The sequence below is a fragment of the Aythya fuligula genome, chromosome 4, assembly GCF_009819795.1.
Source record: "Aythya fuligula isolate bAytFul2 chromosome 4, bAytFul2.pri, whole genome shotgun sequence".
Lineage (NCBI taxonomy): Eukaryota > Metazoa > Chordata > Aves > Anseriformes > Anatidae > Aythya > Aythya fuligula.
The window spans coordinates 35,158,565-35,180,827 of NC_045562.1; the positions used below are offsets into that span (position 1 = coordinate 35,158,565).

Consider the following 22,263-nt stretch of genomic DNA (forward strand, 5'->3'; position numbering starts at 1 on the left):
TTTGCATTGTATCACAAAACAACTAAGTTAGGAGGATATTTATTTATGAAACCCTCATCCAGAGAGATTCAGCATTTTTAAAATTAGAGTATCTTCTGTATCTTGACATTCATGGTAAGTCTCCGTATCTTGGACAGAAAACAGCTTCAAGGATTTTCAAAAAGGGGGAAGTCCAGTCAGCACTTGGTACATGAGTAGGTAGAACATATCGAAAACCTCCCTTAAATTTTGAAAAAGCTGGAGACTCATTTGCACAATTCAAGATGGTCTATTTTGAATTATAACACTGAAAATAGGGCTATGTCACCAAATAGAAAGTGGCAGTTTTACACAGCCTAGAATTTATACACTGCTACTGATCTCAGATGTTACACGCAGCAAGAAACTTTAAACTCCAGAAGATGAATTGTTCTAAAACCTGATTGAGCCTTCTTATCCACAAGTATTAATTTCAGTATGTGTTTCTTTATATGCCAGTTACAAAAGATGCTCAGATTCAACATTTAGTCATCCAAGAAAAAGTAGTTTCCACTCTTCTTTTGTTCCACATCCTGGGGAAGAAAAAAATCAGTATTACTTAAGCTATGTTCAAGTATGCCAAAGACTATTTTAACTACACCATGCCTGTCTAAATTCCTTTCTACTGTCCTTATTACTTTCATACTCATTCCTTGTGCTGTTCTCCAGCACAGCAAAAACAGCAGATGGGTCTTCCTTTTGTTCCTTATATTAAAATCTTAGTCAATGTTAAACTGTCATGGCTTCCTCACTGTAAAGGTGCTTCTCACTTACCTTGATTGAATTGAGTTTGTTTATTCTTGGTCTGTAGTTGTTAGGGTCTCTTCTGAAAGTGATTTCAAGTTGAGATAAAAACTTATTCATTCCAGCCAAAAGAGTCTGAGGACTGTTAGGAGAGGAGAATGTTAGAAACAGCACTCACAATTCCCAAACAAATTTCCAGAAGTTCTATAACTTGTACAGGTCAGAAAGCCTGTAGTTAAGAGACAGCTTCAATTTCAATCCTGAGCTTGTTCAGTTCTGCAAGCTGGTATTTGGCATACCAGGATATGCTACATTTTCAGATAAATGTAGCGAACGAGAAGTTAATAACTAACTACCATCTTTCAGCAAGATCCCAGCACATCACTACAAGTCTTCACACTGCTACCTTTGCCACCTTTTCACTTAATATACACAGTTCTGTGTTGGCACACGTTTACTTGCATTAAAGGAAAAAAATGAAGTTGCACCAATAGCAAAGTGTAACAAAAATCATAATATGTGATGCTGAGAAGTAGTAGGTATGTGATTTGATTTTGTTCCTTAATTCAAACAAGTTTAGACCTAGGAGGAATGCCATCAGAAAAACAGTGGTCTTCATATGTACTAGTCTGTATTTCATCTAGCTCCTATTAAGTACTTGATAATTACACTGGTCCAAAAGTCTAGTTTCTAACAGGGCTACTCCTCCAAGTTCCCATAATTTACTTGGAATTGTTTACAGGAACAAAAAGAAGCGTAAGAAGGACACCTTTATACTCGACAATATAATGCACACTGTCTGTGGTGTTTCTGTGTTGCTGTCAAGACTTGTACTTCACATAATATTTGCATATGTGCCAGGAATAGCCTTAGTTCTCTACTACATCTGGAAGTCAGTTTCCGTAAGCATACTCAGGTTACAGTCAGCCCTTTTTTCATTCTTCCCAACTGATGCCCCTGACTTCTCCAACTGCAATTTAATTGCTGTGCTGTTTCTTAAGGCTGGTATAAGCCAGGAGCTAGTCTAGCCCTTTCTGCCTTACTTGACTTTAATTGCAGTGTAAGTTTCCATAGGCAAGGATACTTCACCTCATTTTTGTTAATGCTTCTGATAAACAGTTTATTTCTGTTTTGTCATCTTCTATATTGCTTACTAATCCAAACAAGTCCCTTACCTGTTCGCAACTGTGTTCTTGGAGGGAACGCCATCAAAAACAATCACACGATCAGCAAGATACGTAGCCATGATAAAGTCATGTTCTACCACAAAAGCTGTTTTCTTAGCATGGAGAATGAAACTGAAAGAAAATTGAGAGATACCTAAATGTAGAATGATTGCAAAGCTACTGTAAAATTCAAATATTTTCCCTGCTGTGTATACTTTACCGTTTCATGACTCTAGCAGCCATTAGACGTTGTTCAGAGTCCAAATATGCTGACGGTTCATCAATTAGGTAGACATCCGCAGGTTTACCAAGACAAAGAGCTAATGCAACACGCTGCAACTCACCACCAGACAACGTCTGAACCTAGTAAGAGGAGGAGAGAAGAGAACAGTGAGCCATATTTCCTTTTTGATGCTCAACTGTTACCTGAATTAAAAGTTGTATGTTGTCTCAGGCCATTAATACCTCCTGGTCAATGATGTTTTCTATTTGAAGAGGTTTCATTACATCAGTTACAAACTGGGGGTGCGTATAGGCATCTCTTATCTTCTCATGCAGCAGCTGACGGACACTTCCCTATCAAAATAGAAATTTTGCTGCTTAGTTTTACATGCCCCACTATAAGAAAATAAGAACAAAACCTTCCTAACTGTTCTAGGCATAAAGACATTCTACCTGTGTACTAACAACATACTTTTTGCAGAAAACACAGTACTTAACAAATAAGGCTTAAACATACTGTAGATTTAGGACTGATCTTCTGTGGCTTGTAGCTGACATTTAGAATTGGGACCTCACCTATAAAGAGAGAAAATTTATAATGAAAACAAGAGTCTCTCCAGTATCTTCAAAATAGGTTTCAACTGATCTATTAAGTACTACCTCCTTCATCAGGTGTAAGTCTTCCTGCAAGCATTCGGATAAATGTAGTTTTGCCAGTTCCTAAAATAAAATGCAAGTTACATGTATTTAAGACACTTTAAATAACTTAGCCTTATAGCAATTAAGTCAGTGATACAACAAAATACTTAGTGAAGAACACATTTAAAAATTAAAGAGAATTCCTCTGTTTATTTCAAGCAATTAGTACTTGCTTTTTTCAAATCGCAGGTATCTAATGCTATAGTAGTCTAGACATGCAGCTATGCTCACTAGGTTAATCATCATCATCCTGCCAACTGAAGTTCTTAAAATGGGGTAACAAATCAAGACAATAGCATCATTAACATTCATTAACTTCAAGCTCCCACTGCATATAGAGGAAGCTCATGGCACAGACATCTTCACTAGGAAATGGGCACTTCAACTGGACTTAAAACCAGTAATTTAGAAGCCTGGCTCCCAGGCTGTAGAAAGGCTTCAGGAAAGTTTTTAGGGCTGTAGGAATCACTTCCACAAAAATTTCACTTACCATTTTCCCCTAACATCACCATTATTTCAGAATCTGTGAATTCTCCAGCTACAATGGATAGTTCAAATTCTCCCATCTTTTTTTTCATTCCTGGGTATTTGTACATACACATCTTTTTAACCTCTTCTTCATTAGCTGTCTCAGCCACTTTAAATACCAGAGATGCATCTCGAAACCTTAGATTTTCAGTTGGAACGTAGCCATCTAAGAAAATGTTTATGCCTATGAAGGGAGAAAAGATCATTAAAAACTGCCTACAACAAAAGCAAAATAGAAGAGATTTTAGATCTTGGCTGTGAATTCCAGGCAGATGTGGAGAAGGTTGGATTTTAAATGGTTATGTTCAAAAAAGCAAGAAATATTTTGTTTTAAGTGTGAAAATGATGAAAATTCAATGAACAAACTAACTGAAAATACAAAAATGCTATAGGCTCTCTTCCTCAAAGCTTGTCGTGAGTACTGGGTGTTTAAGGTTTACAGGAACTACTGCTTTTGGACCTGATCTCACAAAACAATTTACTGCTAAATCTCAGTGCAAGATGGGTGGTCAATTCAGTTCAACACTACCCACCTCTGTACTGTGCAAACTGTCTCCTGCCCTTTCTTTACTATTTATAGTCTTTTGTCTAACTCCAGTCTACAAAAACACCTGAAAGTACCAAAATCATGTCTACAGCAAGCGACAAAGGGCCTTTTATAATTAAGGCTTTTGGATTGAGTTATAAAGTTTGGTTCAGAAAAAATGAAATTTCTGCACAGAATAAAAAACTTATTTTTTAGTTACCAAAGTACTATGTAACAGGAAAAACACATTCACATAATAGACTACCAGTATTTTGATACCTTTTTCTTCTACGGATTTTTTTGGTAGGTTTAAAAAGCAAAATATGGCAAAAATTACCTTCTCTTACGCTGAAAGGCATAGTAACAACACCATAAGCACTTGGCACACCATACAGGCAGCAGATAAAGTCAGAGAGATAATCTAGCACACTCAGATCATGCTCTACGACAATAATGTACCTGAAAAATACAGAGATTTTTTTTTTTTTTTTTACTTGATCACTACATTTCTAAACAAGTTTCTTTACTTCAAACACTAACTTCTTTTTAGTGTAGTCTTGCAGACACACAAGCTATCAACACAATTTTCACTTACTTAATACATAATATATTCCAATGCTGAAATAGTAACTACAGAAACAATGGGAAACGGATTTTCAAAATGTGCAGGAAGAAGATGCTACTGAATTAGAATATTTTTAACATCTATTAATGTACCATACCGAGAAATTAGCATTTACAGGGAGATAGACCGCCTTTTTCTTTACCCTGCAATAAGTCACCTACTACTATAGTTTAGCAAAATATTTTAAATTTATATTTACCTGTCAGGGTTTATTAGGGATCGAATAGTAATGGCAGCTTTCAAGCGCTGCTTGACATCTAGGTAGCTCGAAGGTTCATCAAACATGAAGCTAACCCCAAAAGAAAGAATAAGTCTTAGAGAATGTAAGCTTCAACATATTCCAATCTAATACTAACATTTCAACCACTAAACAAACAAAACCAAAAACTTACTTTCATACTGAGAGAAGAAACAAGTATTATGTACCGAATTGATATATATATTGATATATATGTATATAATTGATATATATATTGAATCTCCAATGACTGTAACATGAAACTGTTGAACAAGCCGAATTAAGCCTTAGCTCACCAAAAGTTCTGAAAAAGTTATCAAGTGCTATAGGGAGTCACCAATCAGCTAGGAATCTCATGCACTCTGTTCTGACTCATCTTCAATTTAAGTGAAAAGTGCAAACCAATGGACCTATGAGACTGGAAGAAGGACATTCTCCACCCCCACATCAAATCAAAACAACAAACAAACAAAAAAGACAGAAAACTAAGTCTTCTGCTCTTGCTTTCTTGATCCAAGGATGGACCAGGCTTTTTTTAAATTTCCTGGTCGCGATATATGTGAAGAATCTTATTTTTGTCTATTTCTTATTCAAAAATGATTACAGCGAGGTACACTGTCAAATAGCTACCTCTCTGAAATTAGAGATTTCTGTTGAGATGAATTAAAGTATAGAAACAAAATGAAGACATCATATATGGAAGAAATATAGATCCAAGCTGCTGAGTTAGTTTGTAAAAGCTAATACAATTATTTTTTGTTCAAACACTTCAAACAAAAGTATTATTTTCAACAATAAATGTAAATTAGAGGACCATACTATGAGACAGGTTATTAGAAGCAACGTGTAACAGAAGTAAATCAAACATACATATCAGCCTTCTGAATGCAAACAACCGCACAAGCAAATCTCTGAAGTTCTCCTCCTGAAAGGTCCTCAACATTTCTTTCTTTCAGATGGGTTAGGTCTGCAAATAAGAGGCTAGTTTTAGATATGTTATACCCAACACAACAATTCATATGTTTATTACCTATGGACATATGTATAATCACAGCAGACATCCTACACAGAGGAAAAAAAAGAAAGAAGTAAAATAAGAACAGCGTAAGGATAATTTATTACAGACTGAATGCTTAAAGAGTCACAACAGGTTATGGCTTCTCTGCAGCACTAGCTAATTAATTTGTACGGCTGCTTCCTATCATTCAGAAGGATTACATTCCTATTTGCTTTTCCACAGTACGTTTAGTTTTGACTTCTGTCCCTAAAAAGAAACTGTACCAATTTTTAAATCATTTCTTGTTAGACTTTATTAGAAAGTTCTAATTTTCAGGAAAATCAAATCCTCCAAGCATTATAGTAAATGGCTGAAGCCAGTATTTTCTTCTCAGCTTTATGAGCAAGAAATTTCAAGAATGTGACAATTTCTAAGAAGTTAAGCATGGCTCACAGACCATACTCTTGCTGGCACAACATATTGGAACCTTTACTACGCAGCTCTACCAAAAAGAACCCTGTTGGTAATTTTGCAACACCTGAATTTAGGTAACAATTCAAAACACCTACAATAATTACCTGGACTATGCAGATGTTCTTATTAATTACTTGATTCTCAGAAGTGAATATTACTCCCATTGTAACTAACTACATATAGCTTTTTTGAAGAGTTTTATTTTGTGCTTAGATTGTACTTTCTATATGCAATGGTTCTCACCACAGGATACTATAATTTTGCTCAAGTTGTAAATCAAGCAAGAACAGCAGATGGTAACTGGATTTTTTCCATATTTAATTATTACCACGAAAGAGAAACTGCATTTGATTCTATCAACTAGCATGTGTCAGTTGTTTGTCACTAGAAAGCATTATTGGCATTGGTTCAGATAATACATATAGCAAGCCCTAGTCCTTATTGCAAAGTATCTTTGCATATTTCTTATTTATTTTTAAAGTTGGTAAAATTCAAACTGACCATTATATTAACAGTAACTTTTTTTTTTTCCCCAGTAAATGTCAGTTTCTCAGATGCTCTGGTGTTTGGCCTTACAAAATTACTTACCAAGCTGCTGACATACAACAGTTTGTGTCTTAGTTTCATCCTTTCTATCCAGAATTGATCCCACTGTTCCCTAAAACAAAAGCAATACAGAAAACCCAACAACATTATTTCAACAATAATTATTTCAAACTGCAGTGGATTTTTCACATTAAAATAAATAAAAATCCTGAAATACAAAAGAATCATTACAGGAGAAGCCCCCAGTTTTCCTTTAGCTAATGAAATTCCTTACCTTTGCAGCTTTAGGGATCTGGTCCACGTACTGAGGTTTAATGATAGCTTTTAGGTCATCTTCCAGGATCTTGGTGAAATAATTTTGTAATTCAGATCCTCGGAAATAAGTCAGAATTTCTTGCCAGTCAGGTGGATCCTGTGACAAAATTAAAGCCTATGTTTACTTATACCATTTTACATACACTAAAAATTTTTAATATTACAATTCCAAACAACACAGCAAATAGGATGTGCTTGCAAGATAAAAAAAAAAAAAAAAAAGCCTGAATAAAAGCTAGTTACTAAACAGCTGTTACAAAATTTCCATTAAGAACAAAATAAACTAATTAGAAATGGAGGTCAAACGCTAGAACTTGTTTCTTTCTTCAGATGTGCTGTCATTAGCTCTTCCAAGAAAAAGCATCTTAAATTTGCACCTAGAAGGTTAAAGAAACCTGTAAGACAAACTACCTCTCAGGGAAAAAAGATGTTATGGATTTGCATAGCTGGATACATTAGCTATCTGACCGGAGAAGGGCTGGACTGATACAATCAACTTCTACAAAAGATGCAACAAAAACTGGTTGCAAAACTCTTCTCTGCTTTCAGCCAACATTTCCAAGGAAACCAAGAAACAAAGTAATGAAAAACTACAAGAAACCCATCTTGATTAACAAAACCAAAATAAACCTGTTCAGCGCAATCACCCAGGGAAAAAAAAGAAAAAAAACAAAACACAACCTAACCTGCAGAGTGCCATTTTGCACAGCATTACTACTTTGAATAGTGCTAAAATATTTTGCTGGTTAACAGTACGCAAACGGAGTGATACAGCTGCCGCATTTTCAAACCAAGCAAATACAAAGAGGCAACGGTTCCTAAGTTTTGGAGCAGAAGCAACATGTAACATTTGTTTCATACCACATGCTTCTGTGGTCATAATAATTTGGCTCTTCACAGGGAAGTCAGATTTTGGGAGCAATTCCGTTAAGTACATTGAAAGAATGAAAAGTTTTGCTATTTCTGCAGTACTACCATCTGAAACAAGAAGTCCACAAAATAATATAAACCAAACTTGAATTAGAATGGAAAATATAGCTGGAAAATAATGATTTCTTTGCAGTTCTAAGTGACAGCCATAAAATGGATAATTCATTAAAATGATAATCTTTCAGATAAAAAAAGAATCAACACATTCCACAAGGTGATGTGAAGGTAAGTAGGTGGTAACTGAAATACTACCTGATAAGAAGAGTCACAGTAGTGATTATTTACATCTTTTCTGTAATAATATTCACTCTTTGGAGTAGTTTGTTTTGTAGATAAACAAACTTGTAAATTATTTTGCTTGCTTGCTGTACAGTTAAATACTTAGACATAGCAATGGTGTTAAACAAGATAAACTAATAATTTTCAGAACAGTGTTAAAGTCTGCAGTGGGAAACATCATCAACAACTTATGATAACCACATACTTTTATAGGTCTTAAAAAAAATCAAAGATTTTTTTTTTTTTTTTTTAAAAAAAAAAAGCCCAAAAGATGAAAATGATACATGGTGCTGCTCATAGACACTAGAACCATTCAGACTTAGAGGGAACTCCAAAACCTAAATCCCGTGGTGGGAAATAAGTTAATTATGTAAGCTGGGGGGAAGGCGATGGGCTGGGGAGGGAAGTTGATTACATTTTAAGAGACTAGTATTAAAAAAAACAAAAACCTTGTAATTGCAAGAATAAAATGTGCTTCTGATAACCATCTTCACTGAGTTGTAAGTACTACCATTATCTATCTTGAAAGATATAGAGAATTTGGAAAAAAAAAAAAAAAAAAAAAAAAAAAGCCTCTTCAAACCATCCTTCTTCTATTGTTTCAGGGTGGAGTAGGTCTTTGGCTGTTACAAGGTAAAGTGCCACTATCCTTGCAAATTCTACCACATTAATGATTGTGAGAACTCAGTGAAAATGTATAACCACAGCTATCTGTAACGGCAATTGTATTTTATTGCTGATACATACATCATATTTTCCAAGATTTGGCTTCTGTTTTCCTGCTAGGATTTTCAAGGCAGTTGATTTTCCAATACCATTGGTTCCAACCAATCCCAGTACTTCCCCTGGACGAGGGATAGGCAACCTGTATGCAATATTGATAACTTCAGATTATATTGATTTAATGCCATCAGACACCAAGATTTAGTAGTAAAGTAAAAATTAAAATCTGTTTCAGACTTGCTGATTATTTTAGCCTACTTTGTTAACCTAACAATACTTGATTAAGAAAAAAATAGAACAGGACGGTTTTTAACTAGTAGGAACACTCATTCTGTAAAACTAGTACTAAAATTCAGCTTAATGATAGGACGTTTAAGTAAGAAAAACTGTCATTAACATTAAAAAATGAAGCTACTGAGTGAATAATCATGAACGGGATATGAACTTCTAGCTTAGATTAACAAAAACTTGAAAAATTTTGTCCCTTTTACATTGGTCTGGAAAATAAAATACCTGTGAAGTTTGAAGGCATTGGCACAGTATCTGTGTGTTGTTTCTTTCTCCAGGTTGCTAGGTAAGTTAACAATTGACAAGGCTCCAAAAGGACATTTCTGTAATTGAAACAAATTTATGTATTACTTATGCACACAATTTATTAACAAAATTCTCTGATTTCCTGTACTGCACTTAGCTGTGCACTTAAGAGTTCTTTTACAAATATTTACCAAAAAATTACTTCACTGCCATTTAGTTACTCAACTCCAAAGAAGTTCCATACCACACTTCTCAAGATAAATGCTTAGCAATTTAGACTGCAAGCAAGTCATACAGCAGATCTCTCTTAGGAGAGCATCCTTCTGCTGTTAGATCTCTATTGCCACAATACCAACCAACCCCTCCTACTGCCCTGAAGCAAAGCATTCCAAGACAAAGCTACAAAAAACACAGCCCACAACCCCTGCCAAAGCAGTTCAGTAACCTGACACAGTACTTTATATAGACAAAAACAATTAACAAGGTCTGATTATTCTCAAAGTTACTTTATGAAATTACCATATGCACTGCTAAACATAAGAGCATGATAAAGAAATGTTATCACTTCAAATAAAACAGCCTTTTACCTTGATGCAAATACCACAACCAATACAAAGTGTTTCTGAGATCCATGCTATTTTGCTCTGTGATGTGACTTCTATGCAAAGTTTTCCTGGTGATAAAGAATAACATCAACTTAAGAAAGTTTCTGGTGAATCATATTTCTTGCTAGTACTACTAAACTCCACAGAAGAACATGTAACCAATTAATAGGAAGATCTTTACTATGGGGGTGGTGAGACACTAGAATAGATTGCCTCACCTGGATGTGTCCAAGGCCAGGTTGGATGGGACTTTGGGCAACCTGGTCTGGTGGGAAGTGTCCCTGCCCATGGCAGGGAGCTGGAACTAGGTGATCTTTAAGGGCCTTTCCAACCCAAACCATTCTGTGATTCAATGATTCTATGAATAGTCACTGAAGCTGACTATAATAGTCATGAATAGCTACTGACAATCTGAAAAGTGAAATTACTGCTACCAATTGCTCATGATTTCAATTATATTCAACTTCTAAGGTCTTCATAAAAAGAATACATGAATGACAAACAAAAAATAGTTATATATAAAAAATAGCAACCCCTTCCAGCTGAACATTACCGTGGACTTCTCCAAATGCTTAAATACTTGGTTAAATTACATCTCTTACCCATTCGAACCACAGGACAACTCTTTTTGCATTCTTGACGGCATTTCTTTGGCTTACACTTGTCATGGTTGACAATAGCAATTCTTGTTAATTTGTCCGCCATGATGCGCAGTTTAAGGTTACCCACATACACCAATTACGAGGAGGAGTGCTGGGAGTCTTGCAGATCTTAAGGAAAAACAAAAACCAGATAGGACATTATTACTAACAGCACAGGAAATATCTGAAGTTATGTATCTGAAGTTATTACCAGTTCATTTTTGTTCAGAGACAAAAAAAAAAAAAAAAGCAAGATTACTGTTTTCTCTCCCAAGACAGTTTTCAAACAAGATGGCAAACAGGGCAAACAGACTCAGATACAAGTGCTGAGGGTACTGCTATACAAAAAAAACCCTGCACAATCTTTAACATTAGCTTTCAATTCCATTCCTTTTTCTCCACAGCAAAATAAAATCATGATTACATCTGAGAATGTTTGTTTCCAAGAAAAGCATGCCATAGCAAGAAGAAATCTTGATTCTGTGCAATACATATTAGTGGTTCAAAGATGTAACGTCAGGGAGTCCTGAAATACTTCCAGTTTCCACACAACCTGCACATGGACTTGCTTCCAAGAAAAAGATTTCAACACTTATGATTAAGCAAAGTATCATCTACTGGACGTCCAGTTCATCTTTGCCCACCAAACTAAACCTTTACAGGTTACTTACTACATATGGCTATTATATAAAAAAAGGTTGTGACTTCAATATCCTAAAAGAAGCAAAAACAACAGGTGTATGGCATACGTATTATGAGGATGTTATTGGGTTTTTAAATCAATTGTTACCACGATGAGTATTTTCAGTACTTCCTTTTAATACTGGTGGTCTTATTTCTCTTCTCAATTTCCCAAGTACTTTTAAATTAATGCCTAAAGATAATCTGTCAGATATAAACGAATGCAATCCAAGTCACACCTCCAAATTTATCATGGCAGTTTCTACTTATAATATTTCTATTTTTTTCTTGAATCCACAACCTTTTACAAAAAGACAAAAAGTCTCAGTAACATCATTGGTATTATTAAAACTGACTGACCATTATAAAGTCGCTTTTTAAAAATATGTTTTAGTATCATATCATTAGACCACACTGACAAAATAGGGCAGAGCAAGCATTGTGATTGTATCCATAATCCACACCAGTAAGAGAGAGAAACTGACCAACTCCATAGTCCAGCGGTTGGTACATTCATTGCAGACATGGAGCAATGGGTTTGCAGTTCTCACTTTAATACATTTTCCTTACAATTGCAAACAAGAAACTTATTCTTAAGATCTGCAAGGATGCTTGACCCAGGGTAATTTTCTAGAAGATGGAAATAATGGATTTTGACAGTGTTTCAAATAAGGCAAAAATACGTTCTTCAGGAACACGTCCTAGTGCCCTTCACAGGAGCCCTGTGCAGCACACAGAGTACCTGGAGGCGGATCACTCACTCTCTTTGGTTTCCCAGAGAAAGTGCCTGGCGAGCCCTTGCTCCAGCACGGCCTGTGTGGCTGAGGACCTCGAGCAGGCAGACTGTAACATCTTCTGGGCAGGACTTTCCCTGCTAGTCATCTTGGCTCTAACTAGCATACAGGCTATTTCTATGGGTTCCAAAAGGAAGCTCTAGCAAACAAAGCTGCTGTACCCTACCCAATCTCCTAAACTAGTGCCTGAGCAGCACAGATAACAGACCAGACAGCTTCACTTCTCCACCACCCTTCCCGCCTGGTGCTTGGCTTAAAGCAACACAGCAGGAAAACGGGGTTGGTCACTCTAAAAGACAAAGCCAAACACAGCTTGGAACAAACTGGTTTTGCCATCTACTTCAACAAGTTTTGCAGCCAATCTCCGTGGCATAAACAGACAAAAGTTTTCACTGCCATCCATTGCTGAATCAGACCTTGGTTCTTAGAGTAACCAAACAGCCAATGGATTTCTTTTCTTGGAGCTTAATTATATGGGAAAATAACAATATATGTGATGAAGATTTTGGATGTCTAACAGTCAAAGATGTAATTGTAGCAAACATTCAAAGAGACAGAACTACAGAACCAGTATGGAGGTGTGGGATCATGCATTGCTGCTCCCATCTACATGACGAAGTGTCAGCTTATCCAAATTTCTCCAGTGGTCTTAAATCATTTTCAGAAAGCTAACTTTTTTTTTTTTTTACTTTTTAATTTCTGTCACTTCTGCAATATTTCCAAGACTGTTCTGATGTCTATGATGATAGTTGTCCACAAGAGAAAAAAAAATTGATAGAATTGACAATTTAGAGCAAATTAAACAAATGTCCAAAAGCAGACTGAGCTCAAGCTACATATGTATACGCAGTTACTTTGGTGGCACTTAATTGAACACACTGAATATGACTGTCTAGATTTCATGGTGCAGACAGCAGACCTCTCAGAACTCAGGTCAGCATCATGAACAAGATGTATATGCTCCAATACAAAATAGCAGTAATTGCTAGGTACAGTCAGCAGGAGGAACTGGTATTCAGAAGCATTTATACAGCTTATACCTGTATTTCTGCTTTCCAAATCAAGAAGAACTGACAACAAAGTCAGGAAACCATTAATTTGTTGCTAACTACAGAGTGACACATTATTTTGGATCAATGAATTCTAATGGAGAGACAAGTGGTAATGTTTCTAGAACAACGGACTAGAGGCACGGGTAAAAGGATGAGAGGAAATGAGAGGAAGAGTAACAACTGCTAACAACAAAAAAGTTTTAAATGCTTTGCCAGTATCATTTATTGAACCCTAAAGCTGCCCAGTAAGTCCAATTACAACACTTATACAGCCACTAAGTCATGTCTAAGACACAAAAGAAGACCATTCTATCCTGCCACAAAAGCAACAGAAATTTCTTCTACAGGTAGTACATTAAATGTACTTGCTTGAAAGGCCAATATTTGTTTCTTCTCTCAAAGGTATTAGAGTTTATATGAAAATTAATTGAACCAAGTCAATAATGACAGAGCAGGATTTGCAATTGCTTTGAATTACTCAGAATTAAGCATACAAACATTAACAAAAATTGTCAATGAAGACTGAAAAGGCAGAGATGATCCAACCTAGAAATTCTGTGATTCTGTAATTAAATGTGGCGAAGGAAGGCTGTGTTCAGAATTGAGTCACACTTCAGTTACTTTGCAGAAATAAATAATGTTTTATTAAACTACACTGCACCTGATCTAAACTAAGTACAGAGGAAAGAAATAAGGACGAGTAGCATCCTCCGAAACTCATTTATCTCAAGAATTCTCTCAATCCATTGGTAATGGGCTACACACAGTGACTCCACAAGAACAAAAAAAGGTAGAATATCCACAGGAAATTTAAATGAAAGAACAAGAAAACAGCCTTTCAAGCTGCACGTGGGAGATCAGTAAATTTATAAGTGTCAAAGCAGAAATAGTAGTACGTGGCACTGGTACAAGCAAGATCTACTAGGAAATTAAGAATGAGTCTATGCTTGAGGCTTTGACATTTGTTTTAAAAACTGAAAAGATGTTCTACAAGAGCTTTAAACAAGCCGAAATATCTAATGACTGTACTTAGCTTGTATTGCTCATGAGGCACAACACGAACATGAAAATAAATGCAACGTTAACATGAAAAGCATATGCTCAAATACACTGACGCAGCATTATGCGTGGGTGTGTTCAGCTGGTGCTGAATGGCATTACTTATCATTCAATCTTTAATATTTTCTTTTAACATGAAATGAAAGGCCGGAGAATAAGCCCCAAAACTGGCAGCGAGCCACATGAAAATTACAGCAGGATTTGTTTTTTCGACCTAGGAAACCACAGCGGAGAAACTGAAGTTAGGACTCGCAGGCAGTCACAGAAAGTTGCAGGAGAAGTAACGACGTGCACTCCTGAGAGACAACGCTACCGTGGCCCTCAGGAAAGGCCCTACCCGGTGTTTTTTTTTTTTTTTTTTGGTGGTTATTCGTTTATTAACACTTACCTCGTGAAAACGGCCTCACCCCACTCCCTTGCCAGCCCTTAAAGAAGTCTTAATCTCTCCACCACGTGCTAACTTTCTGAAAATGATGTAAAGCACGGCTTTCTCCTTTAGCGGAGAAAACCTCTCCAGGAAAAAATAAATAAAAATAAGGAAGCCCCCGCATCCCTTCTCTCCCCTGGAGGACCCCCGGCCGTTGGGGCCTCTCTCTCCACGCAGGCAGCTCCTGCAGCCCCCGGTTTGGCTCTGCTGCCACACGGCAGCCAAAACCCAACCCCCAGCTGCCAACAAAGGGCCGTCAGGAGCTGCGGAGCCTGCCCGTGCCCGTGCCGGGCCTCGGCTCCCTCAGGAGGCGGCCGGGCCCCGCTCGCTGCCGCCGTGTGGGGACGAGGCCCGGCTGCCACAACGGCTCCCCCGCTCCCCCCCCCACCCCCTGTAACAGCACCGGGACCCCCCTTGCCGTGTCCCCACGCCCCCCCGGGGACGCTTACCGAGGCTGGGGGCCGTGAGGCGCCCCCGGGGCCGGGGCAGGGCGGCCGAGCCCAGCGCAACGTGCTCCGCGCCGCCCGGCCAAGATGGCCGCCGCCCCCACAGGGCGGGGCCTGCGCCGCAACGCGCCGGGGAGACGGGGCTCGGCGTGCGGGGCGCTGACGTCATCGGCGCGGGACGCGGCTCCGCTCTCTCGCTCCCCTGACCGCTGGCGGGCGGCGAGCCGAGCCCTGCCGAGCCCTGCCGAACGTTGCCGAACCCAGCCGAGCCGTGACGAACCCAGCCGAACCGTGACGAGCAGGGCCGAACTCAGCCGAACCCCGCCGTGGTTTAAACCGAGCTCGCGCGCCCCGCCGGGCTCTGCGCGTGCGCGGCCGTTGAACGGTCACAGGGCCGGCGGAGGAGGAGCCCGCAGGGAGCCCGCGGAGAGGCTCCGCGCCCCGCCGCTCCCCTCAGCGCCCCCTCAGCCCTTCCTCCTCCTCCTCCTCCTCCTCCTCCTCCTCCTCCTCCTCCTCGGTCCCCAGGCTGCCCCCGGGGCTGGCGGCTTCTCGGTGAGCGCCCGGGAAGGGAGCCCCGAGGAGGTGAGTGGAGCGCGGCACCGCGGTCTGGGGACGTGATAATTAATTAATAAAGGGAAGCCCTCGTTAAAGAAAACAAAAAGCCGGGGGGGCTGGAGGGAGAGCAGCCGGGCTTGTCAGGCTGCATCCGTCCTCTGCTTGCTGTGCGGGTAATAAACGCTGCGGGTAATCAATACCAACGCTTAAGACCTAATAGCCCTGGAAGCTTGCCTTTCCGTAAAAATGTATTTTAAATATGCTTTCACAAATATTTTATTTATGTTTTTGAATAACTAGGGGTGTGTGTACATGCGAATATTAAAAACTGCTAATATACTTCTTGATGTGTGGCTACTCACATTGTTTTCAGTAATACGTGTATTTATGGTCCTTACACTGGAAGGTTTAAGCTATTACCTCAGAGAGACTTAAAACAGGCAGAGTAAAAGTAACAGGTGTTCAAAAGGGTGTTGAGACAATAATAAATGTAATGGATAATTATACTTAATACGGACAAATATACTGGAGAGCTGGTTGTTGCTGAAATAGGTTGCTTCTGAGCATTTACTATCATTATTAGATATTAAATTAATAATTGAACGTTAAATATTCTTATTTATTCTTTCACCTGAATAGAAATAGTGAGCATGGTAAGGGGCTGGCTTCTGATTAGATCTTGAGATCTTTGCGGCCCTTTGTTGTTTTAAGGCCTTTACAAAGAAAATGAGAGCAGTGAAGAGCTTATGAGGTAAAAAAAATGAATAGAATGAGCATAAAAGTCATGCAATCTAAGGTATGAAATCCCTTTCCATTAGAACAAATAAGAAAAACAGACTAATTCATGTGTGTTGCAAAAAGTGTGAAGTAGTGCTGCCTTTGTTCAGTTTTGAAGTAAAAGTTGTAGTCAGGCACTTTCTACTACTGTGTGTAATGGTACCATGGGAATGCAGTCAGAATAATAATAAAAAAAAAGGAGGGGCAAACTAGGTGAGAGAGTCAGTGGAAGTTGATAAAAATCATCCTAGTACACATAAGGGTTTACCTGAAGTGTTTTCTGAATTGTAGGAGGTTATTTTAAGCATTTGCGCAAATTGATTGCACCTCTGAGGCCTGGAAAAGTTCAAACCTAGGATTTTATTTTTTCAATAGTGGCAACAGATGATGTGAGGAAGTCAGAGATCAGTGAACCTAGTTTTTATCCCTTGGAAGATGATGGGGAGGTGGCTTGGGAGAAGACTGTCAGGAAGTAGAAGCCAATTAAAAATGACATGTGAACAGAAGATGGCCTACTTTGGTTTATTAACAACTGGGACCAAACTTCTAATGAGGATGGAATCTAAGTGATTTTTCTTGAGTTTTACAGGGTTTCTGCCATTGTCTGGGTTGATGTTGTTAAAAGCAAGGACTGAAATGTGGTCAAAAATAATTTCTGTGAGATCTGTGTACAGCTGATTGAAAAACTGATTTCAAAGCTGTGTTTAGATAATTCACTGTTAGGGATGTTGTGAACTCCTGGGGAGTTTTGTTTTGCAATTTTTTTTTTCATGGCAAACACAACACAGGTACATTGACAAGTTAGAAAGGATTGCAAGCAAAATGATCAAAATCAGTGTAATTAATCTCAACAGAGATGACAACTGAGGGAGGAATTGAACACAGGGACAAAATGTCAAAGGCAGAAATGGAAAAGGTGTTACTGAATAGCAAACAGTATCTGCAAAAGTGTCTGAATGCTGTATTGTGTAGTAAATGACATATTAACAATATGATGTTATTTGAGTAAGAACCTTTGTTAAAGTGGTATGCCATTGTTTTTTAACCATAGTATGTAGATCTTTTAGACCCTGCAAAAATATTTGTTTTGCAAGACTTCATTTTTCAAGAAAACTGAGTGGCATAGGCACTCTTCTAGAAAGGAAACAAAGTAAATTTGGTTTAAAAAAAAAAAAAAAGGCTGCTACATAAGTGTTAGTGATAAACTAGTCCTTGAGCTCTCCGTAAAACAAGAGAAGAAATCATGCTTGTTTTTAAGAAGATAACATGGGTTGGATGTTAAAGCAAAACTGTTTGCAAGGAGATAAAATACTGAAGCTGGCTCTGTGAGAGGAATGTGAATGGCTGGACAGATGTCTGATGGTTATAGTCTGGTCTCTCAAAGATCCTTACAGGTGTGCGTTTTAAGCCTTTGTGTGCTAACAAGGTGGAATTAGAAATTGTACTTTGAGAAGTCTGCTTGATAATCTGCAAAGTTTTCATTGAGCTTGGGTATGAAAAGAAAGGGTCAATATGTATCTTTTTCTGTCCCTTCTTCAGTGTGATGCAAGAGTGTATGTTTTGTGAAAGGTTTGCTTTCAGGTGTGCATCTTCTAAATGTCTTACAGTGTTATAATCAGAATGACTTATCTGCTTTGATTATGAATAGTAGAATGCTTGAACCATCTAAATCCACTTCGTTGTGTTTATAAAATACTTCTGTTAAATTGGGTTTAATGGTTATTTCATGCGGAGGTCCTCCAGGAAAGAGCTAACTTTTCTAAGGAAGATGCTGAGGGATAGAGTTCAGGCTGGGTTAAGAAGCTCAGCTTTCTTGCTTTAATTAAAGGAAGCATACTTTGCTACTGGAGAGCAGCAAAATGAAAGTGTGACATTGATTATATCATTGAGTTAATAATATGTTCACGTTGCAATTAAAGAAACGGCAAGCCTACTAATGATCATTTGGAATAACTGGATTGGAAAATTGAAGATGTTTCCAGCCAATGCCTCTATAGATGCGATATGTCTTTCCATTTTTAGCACATACTAAGTAGAAAGGCTTCTAGACAGACTGCTTATTTTCTCCAGAGCTTGGGGGGAAAAAAAAGAAAACCATTGTGTTCTTCTCATTCCATTGTCTTCTCAGACTAAGATTCTTTTTTTTTTTTTTCTAATTTGGTGACTTAATTCAAATGCAAGTGTGGTTTTATTTTTAGTAGTAACTATTTGTGTCTTTCCCAAAATAAGGAATTTGTACTTCTAGTAAAATGTCAAAAAGTGTTTTTTTTTTTTTTTTTGAGTGAGTTGGCTTGTATTATTTTCCCTTGTACTTCTATTGCCTTTCTTGCTTTTAAACTTCTTTTTATTAGGAAGCTTCAGCAAAGCTATCTAGAATGTATTGTTACAAAGCTGGTTAAACAGCTTCAGTCATGAAAAACTGACTGGATTAGTCCAACTCATTAGTTCACACGATGAAGGTTTTCAGTCTTTCATTATCACTTGTCTGTGATCTGTGACTGATTTGTCAGTGATTCTCACTGTCCGTTTCAGATCCCCAGCATGTACGCCTCAAAACTCTGAACCAAAGCAATACAAAGTTGTTTAGGACTTCTCTGTGTGCCCTAAACCTTGTAAGAAATCTCAGCATGTTGTTCATTCAGGGATTTTGAACACTTTGGACAAATAGGTGATTTGAGTTTTAAAGTTCTTAAGAAAATACATGTAATCTCCTCAATGATTAATAAAGATAACTTGAGTTTTGGTTATTGGGACAAAAATGTTTATTTTTCAGATAACCCCAAAACAAGTGTTACGTAACTTTTTCCAAGACAGTTTTAAATTCTCAAAAGAAAATTTGTAATACTGTATTTGATTGAAGTTGCTATCAGTAAATATAAAACAAAGTTGTCCTAAGTAGCTACTAGAGTAAGTTATTTTCTGCTATGGTCTATGATCTGTTCTAGACATGAAAACCCATTGGATTTGCAGTGTAGCCAATTCATCAGAGCACAGCTACATTTTAAGGACTCAATAAACATCTGATAACGTTTTTTTCTTTTTTAAAAGGATAACACAATACTTAAATACAATGGGGAGCAAAGATTTCTGTTAGTGTCTAGCTAGTGGCTAAATGGTTTGTCCATTTCATTTTTTCTTAATACCGTTTAGCTTTTGAACACAAATTTTGTAGGAAAACTTTGTGATGTTTTTAGAATTTGTAGATCTGTGAATTATACGAGTATATACAGGATATTTGGGATTGAATTGGATGTGTAGCATTCTACTCATTTTTTTCCAAGATGATGATATTTGAGCAAGGCATTTTGTTTGTGGTCCTCTGCAATAGTTGCTGTCATCAATGCTAAGGTTTTACTACATATGTAATTGTTTCTTATTTTTTTTTTAATGGTGGTCAGGACTGCAATCTTATATCTGAATGAGTCATAAACAAAAAAACTGGTAGTCATTCTGCAAAATTAAACATTAGGCAAAGGCCAATAGAAAATCTTTGGTGCAGACAAATATATACTACAGAACTTGAATTTCTGGTGTTCAATAAAGTTTTTAGCTGCAGAAATATTCTTATATTGGAAAATATTGTTTTTGTCTATGGCTTGTATTGCTTCTGTAGTGGGTAAGGTCTGGATTCTGTGGCTGCCAAACTAGTTCAGAATCTCTGTCTAGGTGGGGTGCTGGAAGTCTTTTTTTTTTTTTTTTTTTTTTTGTGATTTAGCAGAGCATAATATGCTGTCATGCATATAAGCAAAGGATTAGAAGTCAAGTCTAATTCGTTGACTCTTGAGTGCTTTACATTTAGTCTTAGGCTTTTGATTCCTTGCATGGAATTTGTTTCTTTGGAATCCTTTTTTTTTTTTTTTTGGGGGGGGGGGGGAGGGAGGATGGGCTGGGAAAGAAAGCCTTTAAAGCTATTTCCTCGGCAGTAGTAAGGTCCTCTACATGACATGAAGAACAACAACTTCTATATGGCAGTAGGCCAGGTGTGAGACTGAATGATTACTTGAGCAGTGTAAGTCACAGGTTAGTGATTCTAGATGAACTTGTGAAGTTAAGTAAATGGACCATGGATGCATGTGGCAATGACCAGTCTCTTCCAAATAAAGGACTAAATGATTTATTCAAATTTTCCTTTCCTATTTTTAAGAAGTATCTCAAGGAAGACTGGTTTGCTCTAGACTCTGAACTTGGAGATTAGGAAAACTTGTGTGTGTGCTAGGACAGAAAATGAAATTGTAGTGCTAGCCTTTAAATCAAAAGGGTCTGTTTCCATTTGTCTTGGAAACAAAAACTTCCTAAAACCCCCAAAATGAAACAATAACTAATTCTGTATTTGTGTAAAGAATGATACAAGTAATGTAACTTAAGAATGTTGCCAGTGTACAACCTATTTTTACACAGACAATTTTTTGCATACATGTGGAACCTCATATTTGCAAGGTTTAAATATTGAATCTATGATAGTTTATAGAATATATGGTTTATACAAGTTTGAGGTCAAAGAATTAAATCTTCTATATGAACAAATACAATCCTTTAGTTTTCCCATCAGCCTTAAAATATGTCAACTAACTTGTTTGCTTGTTTTTTTTATTAGAAATGACTACCCCAAACAAGACACCACCTGGTGCTGATCCAAAGCAGTTGGAGAGGACTGGTACTGTTAGAGAAATAGGATCACAAGCAGTTTGGTCACTTTCGTCTTGTAAACCAGGTAGAATCACAACGTATGATTCTATGTAAATTATTCTTAGAAAATGTAATGGGTTATGTTTTGATAAGAAGTCGTACATGCAGAGTGTAGCAGTAGAATTGCTGTAATGTAAATTATTAGGAGGGTGTCATTAAAAAAAAAAAGCCTAGTTTGATGCAATTTGAAAGAGTTATAACTATATTAGAAACCCTAAAATTAAGAAATATGTCACATTAGCAAAACAGAGCTTTTGCTGATTTTAAACTAAACTGTATTTTTACTTGTTCAGTGAACAAACTGAACTGTGTAAGCACTGTGTAATTATTTCTGTAGTTTGGCATTTTGACCAAGTATCTTTGATTTTAAGTCAGACAAACAATCTATGCAGTTAGCCAACATAAATATTCCATCCAGACTTTGCGTAGCTCTCTAAAATCCTGCAAGTAAAATGAAGCCATTGTAAATGTTGCTGAGATATCATTAGTGATAGTTTACACCTGCTCAAAATATCTGCAAATCTGTTCTTTTCATTTGAAGTGGTTGAGCTGCTATTTTGGAAACAGCTGTTGGGTGCTGATCTGATACCTATCTGCAGTCTAGTGTCAGTGATCACTTCATACTGCAACATTGCACTCAGGCTGGTCTGATGTGCTGGTGTCTCTTATTTGAAGAAAAACATCATATGGCTCTGTCACTTCAAATGGAACAAAGATTTCTTATTGAAGATAAAACTGCCTCTGCTAAATTAAAACTGCAGCTTTTGAGGGCAGTTATTAATGATGTGATTAGTAGAAAGGTAGGTAATGAGGGAATGGAAAAATAAATGTTCAGAGTTGTTTCTTTAAATGTGACTGCTTTTATGAATATTGGTTTTGGCAGCTATTGCTTGTTCTAGCTACTAACTTTAAAAATATTCCAAGAAATGGCTTGTAAAAAAAAGTTATATTTGCTAAAATTTTGTAATAATTGAAT

General features: G+C 37.3%; 2 protein-coding genes across 4 annotated transcripts in view; one reads left to right on the plus strand and one right to left on the minus strand.

The window, feature by feature from the left end:
* Positions 1-15,385, minus strand: ABCE1 (ATP binding cassette subfamily E member 1). Its single transcript, XM_032186681.1, has 18 exons — positions 15,273-15,385; positions 10,772-10,939; positions 10,152-10,237; positions 9,544-9,641; positions 9,055-9,172; positions 7,058-7,195; positions 6,826-6,895; positions 5,637-5,733; positions 4,728-4,817; positions 4,241-4,362; positions 3,340-3,561; positions 2,811-2,870; positions 2,668-2,726; positions 2,394-2,504; positions 2,149-2,291; positions 1,938-2,060; positions 793-904; positions 1-551 (listed from the first exon to the last, which is right to left on the minus strand). Exons 2-18 carry the CDS (start codon positions 10,872-10,874, stop codon positions 504-506), a joined length of 1,800 nt encoding a protein of 599 aa, XP_032042572.1. The 5' UTR covers positions 10,875-10,939; positions 15,273-15,385; the 3' UTR covers positions 1-503.
* Positions 15,386-15,475: 90 nt separating this feature from the next.
* The window catches only part of ANAPC10 (anaphase promoting complex subunit 10), a 102,863-nt gene continuing 96,075 nt past the window's right edge, over positions 15,476-22,263 (plus strand). Inside the window, exons 1-2 of one of the 3 annotated variants that reach the window (XM_032186683.1) lie at positions 15,476-15,851; positions 21,196-21,312. In XM_032186683.1, coding sequence (XP_032042574.1) covers positions 21,198-21,312 — 115 coding nt within the window. In that variant the 5' untranslated portion in view covers positions 15,476-15,851; positions 21,196-21,197. The remainder of the gene's footprint in view (positions 15,852-21,195; positions 21,313-22,263) is intronic. The other 2 variants (XR_004253219.1, XM_032186682.1) reach the window with 2 other exon arrangements.